Raw genomic sequence first — 16,873 nt, forward strand, 5'->3', positions numbered from 1 at the left:
ATTTCAATATGGAATTATGTTTTCTATTTTCATTTTATCTTCTTCATATTTATTATTATGTTTCCTATATTCATTTTTTATCTTCTTCATATTAATTTGATATATATATACTATACATATAGTATAGTGTAGTATATATATCTCTATTATATATATAGTAAAAACATAAGAATATAATTAGATGATTTGGATAGTAATGATATAACCTTTTTTTTTTAGGTTAATGTATTTTCAAGTATTTTATTATAACAAGTATTTGCTTGTATTAACGAATTTATAAGAATTTTATATATATTAGAGATAGATATATATATAAATAATATATAATATATAATATATCATATATAATATAATAAATAAATCTATATATATATAGAAATGTAATATTAGCATCAACATACTTCATTTAGAAATATTATTCTTAGATATATTAAATATAGATATATATAATATTATTTTATATTCTCTAATATTGATTAATTCTATCAATTAATTTTAATATATTATATTGGATAGATAAATAAATTTAGAGATGAAATATTAACATCAATTCTTCATTTTTGGTAATATTATTTTGGGGATTTAATATAAATATATTATTATAGATTTTTCAATTTTATATTCTTCTAATATTGATTAATTCTAATATATTACATTATGAAAACATTTTCCTATATCTATCTATCTGTCTGTCTGTCTGTCTATTTGTCTTTCTCATCAATCTATCATCTAATAGATATGCAGAAACGTTGAGAATAGATGCAGAATTTGTAATTAACTTTGCTACTGCATTTCATCCTAAATGCATTAGGTTCGTTTTAATTTTTAATATTTTAATGCGTCATTTCGGGAATATTAAATTCTAATCGATAGTTTCAATATTCCTAATTCTAATATAATCCTCGCATATTATATTTCAACATTAGAAAAAGAAAAATTATTGAATTATTAATTCTAATCACTAAGTTCAATGTACTTTCGATTATTTTTCTAGTAAAATAATTGAAACAATTGTCCGTAATAGAAGCTTAGTAGACTTGGAAGATGGAGGAAAAAAAAAATGAAATGAAATGAATATAAGAATTGGAATTAATTAAGAAAGGAATGCAAAACCTGAAACTTGAGAAACAGAGAACTCTGAGATGGAAGCAATGGGAGGGGGGGGGGAAGTAGAAGTGAAGGAAAATGATTGAAAAAAGTTACATTCTTTTAACTTCGAATTCTTGATAATAATGTGATCGTGGTAATAATAAATGTAGTAATTGAAACTCGTTTGGATGACTTCCAATACGGTTGTGAGCGGAATTTGTAATAAAATTCTTTGGTTTTACTGAGAAATGATGGGGAATAATATTTGAAAAGAAAAAAGTTCAGAGAGAAAGAGAGAGAAAAGTTCTAAATGATGATGATGATGATGAGAGATGAAGGAAAACTTGTTTCCCCTACATCAACCCACCCCTACCCTTAAAGATTTTACCGATATTATTCAAATATCTAATTACAAATTCACGTTAATAAAACACAAACGATAATTATAAATGAAATAAGTATAAAAGAAATGAATTAATGAAAATTAATTAAACAAAATTGTATAAACTAAGAATAAAAATTATATTTATCACGAATCTTTAACTATGATAAATAAAAAGACAATACTTTCTAATAGAACAACGCGATTTACAAATGAAATAATTACAAATATATAAATGAACAAAATACGTGAATAAAAATTTAGAAAACACGTTAAATGATTTATAAAATAAAAAATTAAACTGAAATAAAAATGAACATTGAAGAGATTAAGAATAAAAATTGTATGTAACGTGAACCGGTAACTATGGTAATAAACAAGTAATGCTGTTATATAGAATATGTTTGATCAATAATTCATCGCAGAGAAATCTGTATAACCTTTGAAAAATATTCGTTACAAAATACACACAAAAATATGTCAAATTAATATGTAAAATACAAAAATCCTTAAATCAAATTTAATTCATATACATACATATATATTATTATATTATTATAATTATATTTTATTTATATTTATTTTATTTATATAATATATTTATTTTAATAAATCTAAATAAATAATATATATTTATATTTTATTTTACAATATTATATTTTATTTATTATTATAATTATAATTATTATTATAATAATATATATTGTTGATTGGTTTTAGTCAGAGAATTGGATCCGTAAATTACGCGTGTATCCATGGCATATCGTTTACGTAGTAAGTCACGACACAACTATACCAATACACGAGAACATATTTTGCGAAGCCATGAACGATGCGCGTTCACCGCATAACCGGATCAGAAACCATGCAATCGTATCTACTTTTCTACTTACTCTTTAGTTAGGGTGCTTCATTGTACATGCGAACACGATATGCGGGATACCCTCGGACGATTAGAAACTACACATTTCGGATATTTCACCTAATCGTTAAATTTTCTATCTTTCTCTAAATTTCATTCGTCCATTTTTTTTTTTATATATGTTTATATATCATCATTTTTATTTTTCGAACATAAACGAATGTTCGCAGCATCCCCTCAGACTAAAAGTTGAACGCAAATGTATCGATAATTCTAATAACATAAGTTAAAAAATTTAACAAATTCATTTGATGATTCATTTTGTATAAAATATCTGACATAATTCAATTTCTTTATTATTTTTCTTTGTTTCCAATATTTTCGCTCAACTTTACTGTCAAATAAAAATTTCTGTATAATTCTATTGATTATTATTTAATAATTATACAATATTTATATAAGAATTCAACTAATAGTAAAATTACGTTATTTATTTATGATATAAACAATAGGAATTTAATTGAAATAAAGTACAATTAATTACACATAGATACAATATTCAAGAAAACAACAAGTTTCATACATATATCACCTAATTAAAAAACAAAATAAAATAAAAGAGAAGAAGAAGAAGAAGAAGAAGAAGAAAATAATAATAAAAAAACTCACGTAAGACTATAATTCGATATAAGATTACCGATCAACAACCGATCGATCCATCGATCCAACTATTTTTCTTCTTTTTTTATTCTTCCTTTCAACTTTATATAGCAAAAGATCGCATTACTCGATCCAGTTTGGTACACGTATAGAAACACACACATACACATACATCTTCAATACTTACTCTAACATCAAAGATGCATATATATATGTGTGTGTGTTTATATGTGTTTTCTATCTCTCTCTTTCTACTTGGATTTCTCCGAATCGATGGCACCGATAAACGTCCCATGTATCATCGTGCCTTCGACTAACAGAGCAACCATAATTTCCTTCTAGCCACCTGTAAACGATCACGTTGGAATCCGGAGCACTAGCTTTCTAAAAAGCGTCAAAGCAATGCAGGAAGATCGTTCGATCGATTAAAGGAATCAGGATATCGTTTGCTTTTCTTGCTCGTCAAATCTATAATATATATTCGGATAATTGATTAATGATAATTAACTTTAATTTATACTATTATAATAATTCCCTTTTACTCGAACGCGAAGAAAAAAAAAAGTAGAAGTATGATATACGTTTCAACGAGTTCAAAGATAAATCTATAAATTGAGTGTGTGTACATTTTTTTATTGTTATTAATTTTTCAAAAACATATATTTCCCGTTATATATTGTAGAGATTTTCTAATATTAATTTTCATTATATTTATTTATTTATTTAATAGTATATTTAATATTTATATTTAAATATTAATCATTGTTCATTAATGCCCATAAATTAATAAATCCCGTTAGTGGTCGTTTAATCGGCTTTTCGATCTTTTAACGTTAACCCGTTGACGACGAATTCCCGCTCAAACTGAATCATAAATGGCGAACCAATCCCGTGGTCTAAATGAATAAAAAATGGCGACCAATCGGCGGTCAAGCTGAACAAAAAAATGGCGACCGAATCGTGCTGAAACTTGATTTCGTACAAATTTTCATCGTAAACGGTGGTCGTAGTGTTGAATAAATTTAATATTATCAATCAATACACTCCGTGAGAGAAAGAGAGAGAGAGAGAGATTCGAGAAATGAATAATTATTAATATCTTAAATATAATATTTCGTATATATATACATTTTATAGGTTAGCAAATAAATCCGTGCAGTTTTTATCGTACGAAATATTTATAAACCTCACGTACTTAATGGCCAATTTAATTAACATTACCCTATTACATTCTATTCACAAAGATATTTTACATTATAATAATGATCGATAATATTATTATGCCGTACCTCTGCACATACAACTAGTACATATTGTAACAATCTCAGCTAAAATATTACCGAATATAATCTCTTTGAAACATACTCTGCATAATTTCTAAACTCGACCATAACTCATAATCTAATTTAATCTCAACTTTCACAACGTGCATTACAAAATCCCCTTCCACTTGGAATAATAGCAAAAGTATAATAATATATCCGTTATTATAAATCATAACGATAATAATTCGAAAGAAAATAATTTCTCAACAAAAATATCTTTCTATACAAACAATCCTAAACTCTAACCTTTTCCTTTTCCACCCTTTTTCCACGTAGACAAAAAGACAAAACGCAAAATAATAAAATAAAGATCAAATTCTATTCTATCGAAACGCGATTTGTCAATTCCTCCGTTCGTCTTTGGACAACACACCAGCCATACAATTAATTATTGACCCGTTTTAATCGCGTTAGCTCTAATTAGTGCAGTACTGAAAGGGGGAAGGTGGTGGGGGGAGGGGAAGGGGAAAGGAAGGCAAAGAGGGACTGACGCTTGTCTCAAAGTTGTTAATTGAATTGGTTAATGCGATAAAGGAGTCCATACCGGAGTTCTCCGTTCTTTTATATCTTTTCTTTCTTTCTTTTTTTTTTTATTATTTATCTCTCTCTTTCCTCTCCCCCTTTTCTAGCTCTTCTCCCCCACTCCCCTTTCTCTTTTTCTTCTTCTTCTTTCTTTCTCTTTTCTTCTCAATTCTTTCGAACATACTTTCAAACTACTGGGCAACAAATTATATCAATTATTCCAATTATTTCAATCGTTTCGATCAAAGCATTTCCATCGCAAAATGTTAAACATTTAAAAGAAAAAAAACAAAATGGCAGCGTGATTTAAATCGTTTTTTTTTGCCACCATAGCGCAACAATTTCGATGTTACGTTACAATCGTATTTCTATTCGTTCAAAATAAACAAATTTAACACTCAATTTTAATGAATTTTAATGAACACTACACTGACCGCTATCCGATTAATCGGATTTCTACGAATGGACGTTCTAACATCATACTCATTGCAAATAACTTTTTACGAACATTTTATTCGTCCTCTAAAAAAAAAAAACAAATAAAAAATATATACGTCGTTCTTAACGTTCCGCTTTTCTTTTGTTTTTTTTTGTAAATTACTTTTAGAAACTATTGTCAAAACCGGATAAACAATAAACGTGAATGGTTGAATGGGAGAGAGATGTAGTATAATATTAGTAAAGGATCAATTTGAAAGGCAATTTGAAAATCAATCTCGACTCAGCGATGGTAGTTTGAGAGGGGGGAAGTTAAGGGGGTGGGAATGGATGGATGGGTTTAGACGTAAAGGTAAAGGTAAATGTAAAAAGTCAAAAATTTTCATGTGGTTATTGGAAATTCAGTGACACAAACCCAACTACACGGTTTAAACTAAAACAAACACGAGGCACACGTATAACACGAGTTAACGCGTCATGGTTCTCGTTAGTTTGGTATCTTTGTTGTTCAACGATGCGATAATAAATATTTCTATGCTCGATAGAGCACCTCATCATCGATAATATCACTATGCCGGGTTGATTATAATCTAAACGGCTCGTACCTATCGAATTTTATTAACGCCGAGATACGCGTGTTCTAGTTCCATGAATGTCAATGGGGAAAATAAAGTCAATGTGTATCTAGTTATATTCTAGTTTCTATATACATACATATCACACACACACATGTATATATTTATATATACATTTATATTGATAATGATAATGATAATAATAATAAACGATAACTACGTGGATTGTTGCACATGAAAATCTTTCACACGTATCGATTATTATTGTTCATTCATATTAACATAACGCGCGCATGAATCACGCCTATTTTAATCTAAGATTCATTTCATATTGTTTTAATTCGAGTTAAAAATAAATAATTATGTTAATGAGATTGTCTTTGAGAAAAATGTTAGATTAAAAATCATTTTTCGTATTGGGTTTTTTGAAAAATATTATTATGGGGATTAATAGTTATGTTTATTTTATGATTCATTTTGTTATTAATTAAATCAATGTTTCGTTGAATAAGAAAGAAGATTGTTTTCTGAGGGTGAATATTAGTATTGGGGGAAGACTTAGACTGGTAGAGGGTAACTTTGATAATAATAAAAGTACCTGTGTACAAGTATTAATAATATTTTTTCTTTATAATTATAGCATAACCCATGTCAACATCCGACGATAATTCTAAAAGATGTCTCACATGGGGATATTGAATCCTTATTGCGTTTCATGTATTACGGAGAAGTTAACATTGGTCAAGCAGATTTGCCAAATTTTTTGAAGACGGCTCATTCCCTTCAAATTCGAGGGTTAGCTGATGTAAATAGTAGTAGTATTGTTACTGCCAGAATAGAGCCAGAACCTTCCACGAGTGGTAACAATCTCAGTGCACCTGTAAGTACCGTTTGATTTACCTTTTTCCTTTGGTAATAATAGCAATGCATCATTTATACGTATTATTCTACGATACTTGATAATTTAAAATTGAGGTTATGTTATATTAAAATAATGTGGTACCAAATGATTGTTTCATATTTTTTTAGAATAACAAAATAATAGAAAATAAATGAAAAATTTTTAAATAATAACAACGCATCAATATTATTCTACGATACTTGATAATTTAAGATTGAGGTTATGTTATATTAAAATCATATAATAGCAAATGATGCATTGACTGTTTCCTATTTTTTTAGAATAACAAAATAATAGAAAATAAATGAAAAATTTTTAAATAATAACAACGCATCAATATTATTCTACGATACTTGATAATTTAAGATTGAGGTTATGTTATATTAAAATCATATAATAGCAAATGATGCATTGACTGTTTCCTATTTTTTTAGAATAACAAAATAATAGAAAACTAAATGAAAAATTTTTAAATAATAACAATGCATCAATATTATTCTACGATACTTGATAATTTAAGATTGAGGTTATGTTATATTAAAATCATATAATAGCAAATGATGCATTGACTGTTTCCTATTTTTTTAGAATAACAAAATAATAGAAAACTAAATGAAAAATTGTAAAAGATAAATAATTAATAATAAAATCTAACGTCAATATTGTTCAAATGAAATATCGTTTGATATTTATTCCCGTTGTAGGTAACCCCACATAATGCTTGGCCAGATAACGGAAGAGACCATGATAACGATGACGACGATAGTCCACCGCCAGATAAAAGGGCTAGAAGTTATAGTCCTCAAAGGGATAATAACACTGAACCTAAAACAGATTTACAAGAATCACTATTGGGACAAGCTCTTGAAGGTGGACCAACGATACATACAGCACCGCCGAATAACATTCAGGTTATTGATTATAATTATTTGAATTAATTTAGCCTAATGTATAGGTTGATGATTAATTTTAACACGTGTCATACATTTTTCGTTCTTTTGTTTCTTTTTTTTTTTTTTCAAAACAAACATAAACTTCCTTTTAGAAACAAATCAAATCAAATCATTTGCATTTGTTTGTCTAATTATACTTTAACATTACCATATATTAATATTCTGTTTTCTTTATTTTTTAGACACAATCGATTGGCGAAGATTCGAATTCAATGTCCGACAACGAAGATATATCCAACAACGAAAGCATCCTGAACTCTGTTAAAACTGAACCAAGCGATTTATTGAACGATTCCTCGATGGAACATCATCGCAGTAACTTTCCAGCCGCTCTATTGGGACTACAAGGTATATTTATATCTTTTTTTGTTTTGTTTTTTCTTTTTTTTTTCGATAAAACGCGATCAAAAAAATAACAATAATAAATTAATTAATCATTTCGTTTTTTATTATTATTTTTAACTTAGAGACAACAATCCATTAGTAAATACGATCGTTGATCGACAACGAAATGATTAATCAAATATTTTTTGCTTTAAATAAATAAATAAAAAGTAATGTCATATTTTAAAATGAAATCATTGGTTTCAGGATTAATGCCAGGACCGTCGGGAATTCACGCATCAAATCAGGATCCAAATTACGGTAAGTCGTATGATTCTTTTGCACGATCATTGGATTTTTTCATTTTTCGATACGATCTCGTAGATCCTAGTTAACCCTCCCGTCGAATATTTATGACTCCTCTCTTTTATATAAACGAAAATATACAAATCAAAAAGTTATATAATTATAAAAAGGATAATATTTTTTCAAATAATTATCAAAATAAGAAAACAAAGAAGGAAGGACTCTTCGTCTCTCGTTGTTACCGTTGAATGCATGGAACTCTCGTACCTCTCACAACCCCACCCCCATGACCTGCATTTCTCCCCTATTGTTTTTTTCTTTTTTTTTTCTTATTTCTTTTTTTTTTTTTTAATTTAAAACCCTACGAATCATTTGCATTTATTTATTCTTTTCGAATATCCGCTTTTCGAGAAACAAAACCAAAAAAAATGACAAATAAGAAAACCCACTTATGGTACAATCTGTCCGTGCGCTGCGTGTTTTTCATATACGCACGAAATTATTATTATTTATTATCATTATTATTATTATTTATTATTATTATCATCATCATCCTTTCTTTTCCTTCATTTTTTATTTCTTTCATTTTAATTTCTTTTTTCTTTTTTCGAATTATTTTATCAAACAAATATCCGCCCTAACTTTCCCCCCCCTAAGAAAACGTATAATCACGAGAAACGATGCGATTCGTCGTCTAAATCGAGAACTCGTTTCGTATTCGTTTAAAAGAAAGAAAATTATAAATTTGTAAAAATTTAAATTTAAATTTTATTCAATTTAAAAAAGAAAACAAAAAAAAGGACACAGATAAAATTGTATGAAAGAAATTGAAAGTGTGCGTATATGTGTGTGTGAAAGAGAAGTACGATAGATGAAAAAAGGGAGAGAAAGTGAGAGAGAGAGAGAGAGAAAGAGAGAGAGAATGAGAGAGAGAAATTGAAACTTCAATTCTATTTAGCTGACTATTAGTTTAGAAAGAAAGAAAAAAAAAAGAAAAAAATAATAAAAAGGGAAAACAGGGTGGGTAAACGAATGAGATTTGCAACGAGCCCGAACGAAAAAATGGGGGAAAAAAAAATATATATATATATTTATATATATATATAAATAAATAAATAAATAAACGGCAAAATGATTAGGATACGAAGTGATTGCTGAAAAATTAATGTTAAAAATTAAAAAGTAAAAAAAAAAAAGTTAAGAATCGGAAAAAAGGGCTGTTGCGGGAGGAAAAAAGGTTTGACTAGTGTTTAAGGGATCGTACGAGATTGGACGAGGACTGACATTGGCTGGTGGTTCCAGGGCGGTGGCAGCCCTCTGGTGGGGATGGTTCAAGCTCGAGTTCTGCTTGGGTTCCTGGTGGTACACCAACGACGAAAATCGAACCTGCTGGGCCTGATAGCTACCAGAGTAGTGGGTCGCACAACACTAAAGGGCAGGACCTAGCCTCCCTTCTACATCATCATCATCATCAGCTTCCTCCTCCTCATCACCACCATGCCACCAGCCAACAGTCGCAGAAACGCACCCATAACACTCTCAACTCCTTGAACAGTATGAGTAGCGAGCAACTTACGGTAATGCATCAAAAACTGCAGAACTTTAAGGCCCTGCAACAACAACAGCAACTACAACAGACGCAGCAACAACAACAACCACAACAGCAACAACAGCAACAGCAACAACAACAAGTGTCGTCAAAAAGTGATCAATTGCGTATGATGATTCAAACCTGTACGAAAAATAAATTAGATAGCATGGCAATGTTGCATCAAGCCCATCGCCGTTTCCAACAACTCGAAGCTGGCAATAATCCTGGCAAACCTAAATGCCCGGAATGCGGTAAAATCTATTCGAACAATTCAAACCTGAAGCAACACATCGTCAACGTGCACACAGTACAAACGGAATTTATATCTTGTCACGTTTGCAGCAAGATGTTTAAAACTAAACAGTATTTACAAATCCATTTGTTATCGATGCACGGTATCAGGAAGAGAAAGAGTTATCCACTTTATCAGATGACCACCCACGCTCAAGCTCAAGCTCAACAACAGACTCAACAACAGACTCAACAACAGCAACAGCAACAACAACAACAGCAACAACAGTCTACGTCATCGCAACAGTATACGTCAGCTGATAGGTGGTCGGAAGAAAAACAGTGATGAGCAACAACAACTACCAACAATTACTACAACAACTAAACTATAACGCAGTTTAATAGCTTAAGTAAAACGTACTTTTTTTTTCTTTTCTTTTTTTAATGTGTTTCCCTCTAATTGTTCTAAACCAACGTACCCTAAGTAACGTTTTTCGTGTGTGTATATAAATATCACGTACCAGTTGTACATAACCTAAAAAAAAAAAATGAAAGACAGGAAAGGAAGGAAGGAAGGAAGGAAAACATAAAATAAGAAGAACCCAAGAAAACGTTAAACTAGCGCAAAAATCGTGTACATAAGACTAAGAGACTAAAGGCTAGTCACTTCTCGCACATATATATATATACACCCTTCTCTTTCTTAAGGAGGTGGAGGTGGGGGTGGGAGGTTAGGGTGAAAAGGAAACGTGGGCGCGGAGGTGTCGATAGGTAAGAGAGAAATAGGGTTGTAGGAGAAGTGGGCTAGGGAAAGAAAGAGGTGGCGTCGAACGAGGAGGAGGCGGAGGAGGACGAGGAGGAGGAGGGGAGTGACGTGGAGAGGGGGTAGGCCGACCTATTTTCGTACAGTGCGCCTACCGCAGTGCGCAAGGTGTTCGCCCTTCGACGCTTCAATAAGTAGGCCTCCTCGATTGACCGACGATGAGAAAGACAGAAAAATACTGGGTGGTGGAGTGGGAGGAGGAGGAGGGGGAGGATGGAAACAAGGTGGGCGATTGGAAGGGGTGGGACGATTACGGAGAGGGGGTTGGTTTAGTGTAACAACGCGCCGACACCCCGTCTGAAAAATTTCCTCCTTTAAAAAACGGCCTGATGTGTGCAGAAAAAGTAGGAAAATAAGAAAAAAAAAAGAAAAAAAGGAGAAGAAAAATGTATCACCGGATATATATGACTAGCCTCGTTTCTTCTTTCAATGCTATCTGACGCAAGCCAACGTGTTTGGAAGGGGTTAGAACTACTTAGGGTGAGATGGGGGAATGGGCTGGGGGGTTTAGCCCATCTTCGTTAAAATTAAAAAGCCTCAAATAACTGTTCTTAATCTATGATCGAATAGGAAATGAACGAGGGATTATTATGAGGACAAAAATCTAGAAAATCGGTACGACGATCGAACTAATTTTACCCCAAGGATGGGAAATGAAGAAGGGGTTTTACCTTAAACAGCAGACCAGTATTACCACATCAGCTGAATTCGTCAAATCTTCTTCTTCTTCTTCTTCTTCTTCTTCTTGCACTACCCTTGATTAATTTTTTTTCCTGTTCCCTTCTCTTCTTCTTCTTCTTCTTCTTTTTCTTTTTCTTGTTCTTTTTATTCTTTTACTCTTAAGATCGATAAAAATATATATATACGTGTGTATGTGGATGTATGTATGTGTGCGTGTATTAAATAGAAAGTAGGAACGAGAATTTTTAATTATAAAAATGTATAATGTACGTATGTATGTGTATGTGTTTAGTATGAACGAAAATGCATTTAAACAATTAATCATTTTTTGTTGTTGTTGCCAACCGTCGATTTTTAATGGAAACGAAACTTCGCTGAATTATTTTGTTTATCTTTCTGTTCTTTTTTCTCTCTCACATCAGTATATAAAAACATGTTGTGGTTACTCAGTATTTATAGCAAAGTTAAAAGTTAAGTTTGGGATTTGACAGATGAATTAGAAAGAGAAAGAAAAAAATAGATAGACACAGAGAGAGAAAGAAAGAAAGAAAGAGAGAGAGAGGGAGAGAGAGATTACGTGCTTCGCATGCATCAACACAAACTCACGTACACACACTCACATGCTAACGGAATCGCGAGGGAGAGAAACTGAGTGCGTCGTATTGATCTTCACAATTCAACAAACAGCACGTAGTGCTATTCACTATCCCTCTTACTCTAACTCGAACTCAAACTTTCCTAACTCTTCTATCTCTTTTGCACTATCTTCTGTCACACCTTTTCCTCTTATTCATCTTCTCCTTCTATTCGCACACACACACACACACACACACAGACATTTAACATTTCTAAACGCGTGTAGAAGGGGGGGACAGGTTGAGGGGAATAGGAACAGAAGAATGTGGTTGTTGTTCTCGCCTAAAATTTCTCTCAACAAATCGATTCCTTCATTCCTTACTTTCTTCTGTTTTTTTTCACTTTTTTACACTTTTATTTTCACCCTTTTATTCGAGTTTATCTCCAATCACGAAATCATTTCGTATTTATCAAAACCCATCCCCCAGGATCCATCCCCACCACCGTGATCCATTGGGTTCACCTAACCTAGAAGAATATCTAGCAAAGCAAGGTAGGACAAACTACTATTAGCTATGTCTAGGTTCCTCCGTGTGCCACGCCTGGTTTCGATCCCTAACGGATCACCGATTTCTAAAAGAGAGAAACCCCCGACACAAAACTTATTTCACGAGACACGCAACTTACTTCGATGTACGATCGTCAACCACGCGATGAGAAAGTTTCCCATTTGGTCTTACCTAAGAGTTCTATTACTAATCTCCCCCGTCTAACTAAACAGAACAGAACACCCTACCTCTTCTCCCCTTACCCCCAAACCAATTCTCCTCCCAACCCCTAAAACGATCTCCCATACCCCCCCACCACCACTCACGTAGAACAAGGTTATCCATTTCCGTGCTTTCTATTTTCACGATTACTCTCTTCAATCCATTCATCTTTTCTTTCATCCATTGGGTTTTGGAAGATGTCTAAGTTAATGTTAGAATCTTCAATTGGTTACAACCCCCCATCCACCTTCTGATGAATAATATTTTGATATAAGCTCAAAACTTGTTCCTATTTTTATTATTTTATATCATCGTCAATAAAAGTACTCCGATTGGTTGATTGGTTGATTGGTTGATTATCTTTCAAAGCTAAAGGCTTGTTCTAAAAGTACTCGCACTCTCTGACGATGAACAAAGTGAGAAAGTCATATAAAACAAAAAACAAACTAAGAGTATGATCTAAACAATCTCTGACGTAATCTTTTACCCGATCGGGATTGGTTGATACTTTGCTCAAACGGGTATTTTGTGCAACTTTGATGATCAGAGAATAGATGTAGGTACGATAGAACAATTTCAGGATTTTGATTTATACCGTTAAAGGAAAAAAAAGGAATTACACGTCAAAGATCATCTTTCCTTTTCTCAAACACACACACACACACACATACAGACACAAACACCTTAGTTCATCCCTTATTCCTCACCTCACACCAACTTTTACTATACGACCACAATTTTATTTCCCTGGTTAAACCGAGGATCACGTTTTCCTCGCTGTGTGTTACTAAAAGCCCCGAAGATCGCGTTTTATCCTTAGATTAGAGTCATCTATCACTCGGATCCCGATCCCGGATAACTTTGGCATTCGTTTCAGTTTCGGTTTCCGATTCTTATCGGACTGACGAGTTTTTTTTTTTTCCTTCTTCTTCTTCGATAAAAAGTAGGAGGAGGAAAGAAATACCGTTGTCTTCTACTTCTATTTTCTTTTTTTTCTTTACCTCTGATCTTTTTTGTCTTCTCTCTCTCTCTTCTTCTTCTTCCTTTTTTTTTATTCGCCGGTAAGTTCAAAGTATATCGTGAAGAAGAAAAAAAAGAAAAAAAGGATAAAAAAAAATAGGAGGGTGGATTGAAGTTTGCGAGGGACCAGTTGGGATCGCGCGAGGGATGCCATTGCGTGAGTACGTGTCCACGCCCATTTTCACCTACGTGTATGTAATATAAATATATGTGTGTGTATGTTTGTATGTGTGTGTGTATGTGTATGAAACGTACCCTCTATGTACCAACGTAGTTAAGAAAAGTAAGATTCTCTTTCGTCATCCCTCATCTTCCCTTACCACCCACCCCCAAATCATCCTCAACAACCCACATCTCTTACTTTCCTAATCTTTTCTGACCACCCCATTCTCCCACGCTTTTATCATCCCTTCCGAAAAGAAATTCATACTCCTCCCCCTGTCTGACCTTCGGAAAATTATATTTCATTTCATCTAAACTAAATCTTTCTAATGATTACTGAGATTTGTTGTTTTTTATTTAACGTTTGGAGTATTTTTCAACAACCATAAGCAAGTTTCGGCTAATCCGAATTGTTCAGGGTTCTGTTGAATTTTTTTTTCCTGCCATATTATTACGAGTACACGTATAGAAGTGTGCGTGTATGTGTGTGTGTATATTTTCAACAACCATAAGCAAGTTTCGGCTAATCCGAATTGTTCAGGGTTCCGTTGAATTTTTTTTTCCTGCCATATTATTACGAGTACACGTATAGAAGTGTGCGTGTATGTGTGTGTGTTTGTATGAAAGGGGGTAGGTATAAGGGGTGTCCTTGATCTTTCCTTTTCTTCAATCGTTCAACTTGGTCCAGCTATCTCTATCCCTTTCTTTCTTTCTTTCTTTTTTTTTTCTTTCTTCCTTTCTTTCTGTTACCTCCCTTAATGTCTGGAAATCCCCTTTTCTTCGGTTTCACCCTACTCTAAGAAGATATCCACGTGCCGGAGGCAAACTTATACGGTATATTGCGTCGTTCGGACAAATGACAATCGCAATTCCCTCTTGGAATCTGTCGCATTCGTCTACGTCATTCTAGCAAATCGTTACGTATTTTTTCCACCCCAGCCACCCACCCCCTTCACCCTTCTCCCCTTTCCTCTTTTTTATTTTCTTCTTCTTCTTGTTCTTCTACTATTCTCGTTATTTGTTACGTCAAGTTTAGATTCGAGTGAGACAGAAAGAAAAAAAAAATGAAAAGGATGAATAAGAACGAAAAAGTGTGCAAAATTATCTCATTAATCGATTAAACGTTCGATTGAAAATTCGAAAAGTGATCATTTGGAAACGATTGAACAATGATTCACATGAATAAATAAAAATTGTTATGTTTATGAATTCTTCAATGAGACCACCATCACTCGAACGCAATCAAATTGTAGTTAAACGTACAAAAATATAATTACATTAACAATTTAATATTATTATATAAAAATTCGAAGTATAAAACTAAAAAAAAGAAAACAAACGAGACCACGCTTAAAAGAAAAAAGTTAAAAGATCGTTAAAGAAATAATATTATAACGCATAATATAAAAAATAAAACTAAATCATCCAAATCGAACAGAAATAAAGTTGTGTACGTCGTAAAAGTTGGAAACACACAGGGAATGAAATAGTAGTAGTAGTAGTAATACAAGAATAGGGTGATAGTGATAGTGATAGGTATGGTGATGGTGATGGTGATGGTGATGGTGATGGGAATGGTGATGTTGATGGTGCCAGTGGTTTCTAGCTTCTCCAAGTTCCGCGTACCACATGCCGCAGCACCCGATGGTATTCCCTCATCGTAGGTACGCTCGATATCGTCGTCACGAATACTCCGTTTACTCCACCACCTCCACCTCCACCTCCTCCTCCTCCTCCTGCCCCTCTTCCACCACTTCTCTTCCTCTTTCTCCCTAAGCACTCCTAGTCGTTTGGGATCGATCGTTGCCATTTGAGAATGGAAACGATAAAGAAGAAGACCAATCTCTCATAAATACAACAACAACAACAACAACAACAACATCAGCAACTCTACTATTACATCAATTACCAAAACAGCATACCCCATCAATACATCAATATCAAAAACATTGTTATTACAAATCAAAAGTTCAAAATGTAACACACAATAACACATGCAATAATTGCAACATCAGCAAGTACCAAAACAGCATACCCCAATATCACAAAAACAGTGATTCTTAACAAACCATAAGTAAAAAATGCATCCTACAACTAATTGCAACTTGATCAACAGTTATTAACTAGAACAATCAAACGAACTAAACAATTGTTTACTAAAAAATAAAATCATAAATTAAGAAGACACAACATATACACATATATAGACATACTTTGGCAAGAAGATTGATTAAGCTGCTGCCTTAGTCATACTTTCTCCTCCCCCTCCCCCGCATCACCACCACCACCACCTCCACCTCCACCACCACCACTCACGCGAAGTATATTAAAGACGTGACCCGACATAAAGGATCCTCGTCTTCTTGGAATCTTCTATCTTCCTTCTTCTTCCAACCACTTCTCGCAAACTTCTCTATCTCTGACCACATTGATTTTCTTCACGACCAGACCCTTCCATCCTTCCCTCCTACTACTCATCCCTTCTTCCCTACCCCCCTTTCCTTTCCTTTCCTTTCCTTTCCTTTCCTTTCCTCCCTTCTTCCACCACCTATTTTTTTTCTTCCTTTTCTTATTCGTCATCGAATACTCTTCTTCTACTTCTTCTACTTCTTCTTCTTCTTATTCTCTGATAATACTCGCAAACTCTTTCTCAAAGTTACACATAAGTATGAGAAAACGTGG

General features: G+C 32.8%; 1 protein-coding gene across 3 annotated transcripts in view; it reads left to right on the plus strand.

The window, feature by feature from the left end:
* Positions 1-16,873, plus strand: part of LOC122515543 (protein abrupt) — a 56,549-nt gene that overhangs the window by 23,146 nt on the left and 16,530 nt on the right. For 2 of the 3 annotated variants that reach the window (XM_043632938.1, XM_043632939.1), the window contains exons 2-5: positions 6,494-6,733; positions 7,459-7,665; positions 7,890-8,055; positions 8,299-8,352. In XM_043632938.1, coding sequence (XP_043488873.1) covers positions 6,494-6,733; positions 7,459-7,665; positions 7,890-8,055; positions 8,299-8,352 — 667 coding nt within the window. Of the gene's footprint in view, positions 1-6,493; positions 6,734-7,458; positions 7,666-7,889; positions 8,056-8,298; positions 8,353-9,639; positions 11,339-16,873 lie in introns of those variants that run through there. The other variant, XM_043632940.1, reaches the window with a different exon arrangement.

The sequence above is a fragment of the Polistes fuscatus genome, unplaced genomic scaffold, assembly GCF_010416935.1.
Source record: "Polistes fuscatus isolate 324 unplaced genomic scaffold, CU_Pfus_HIC Scaffold18, whole genome shotgun sequence".
NCBI classification, from domain to species: domain Eukaryota; kingdom Metazoa; phylum Arthropoda; class Insecta; order Hymenoptera; family Vespidae; genus Polistes; species Polistes fuscatus.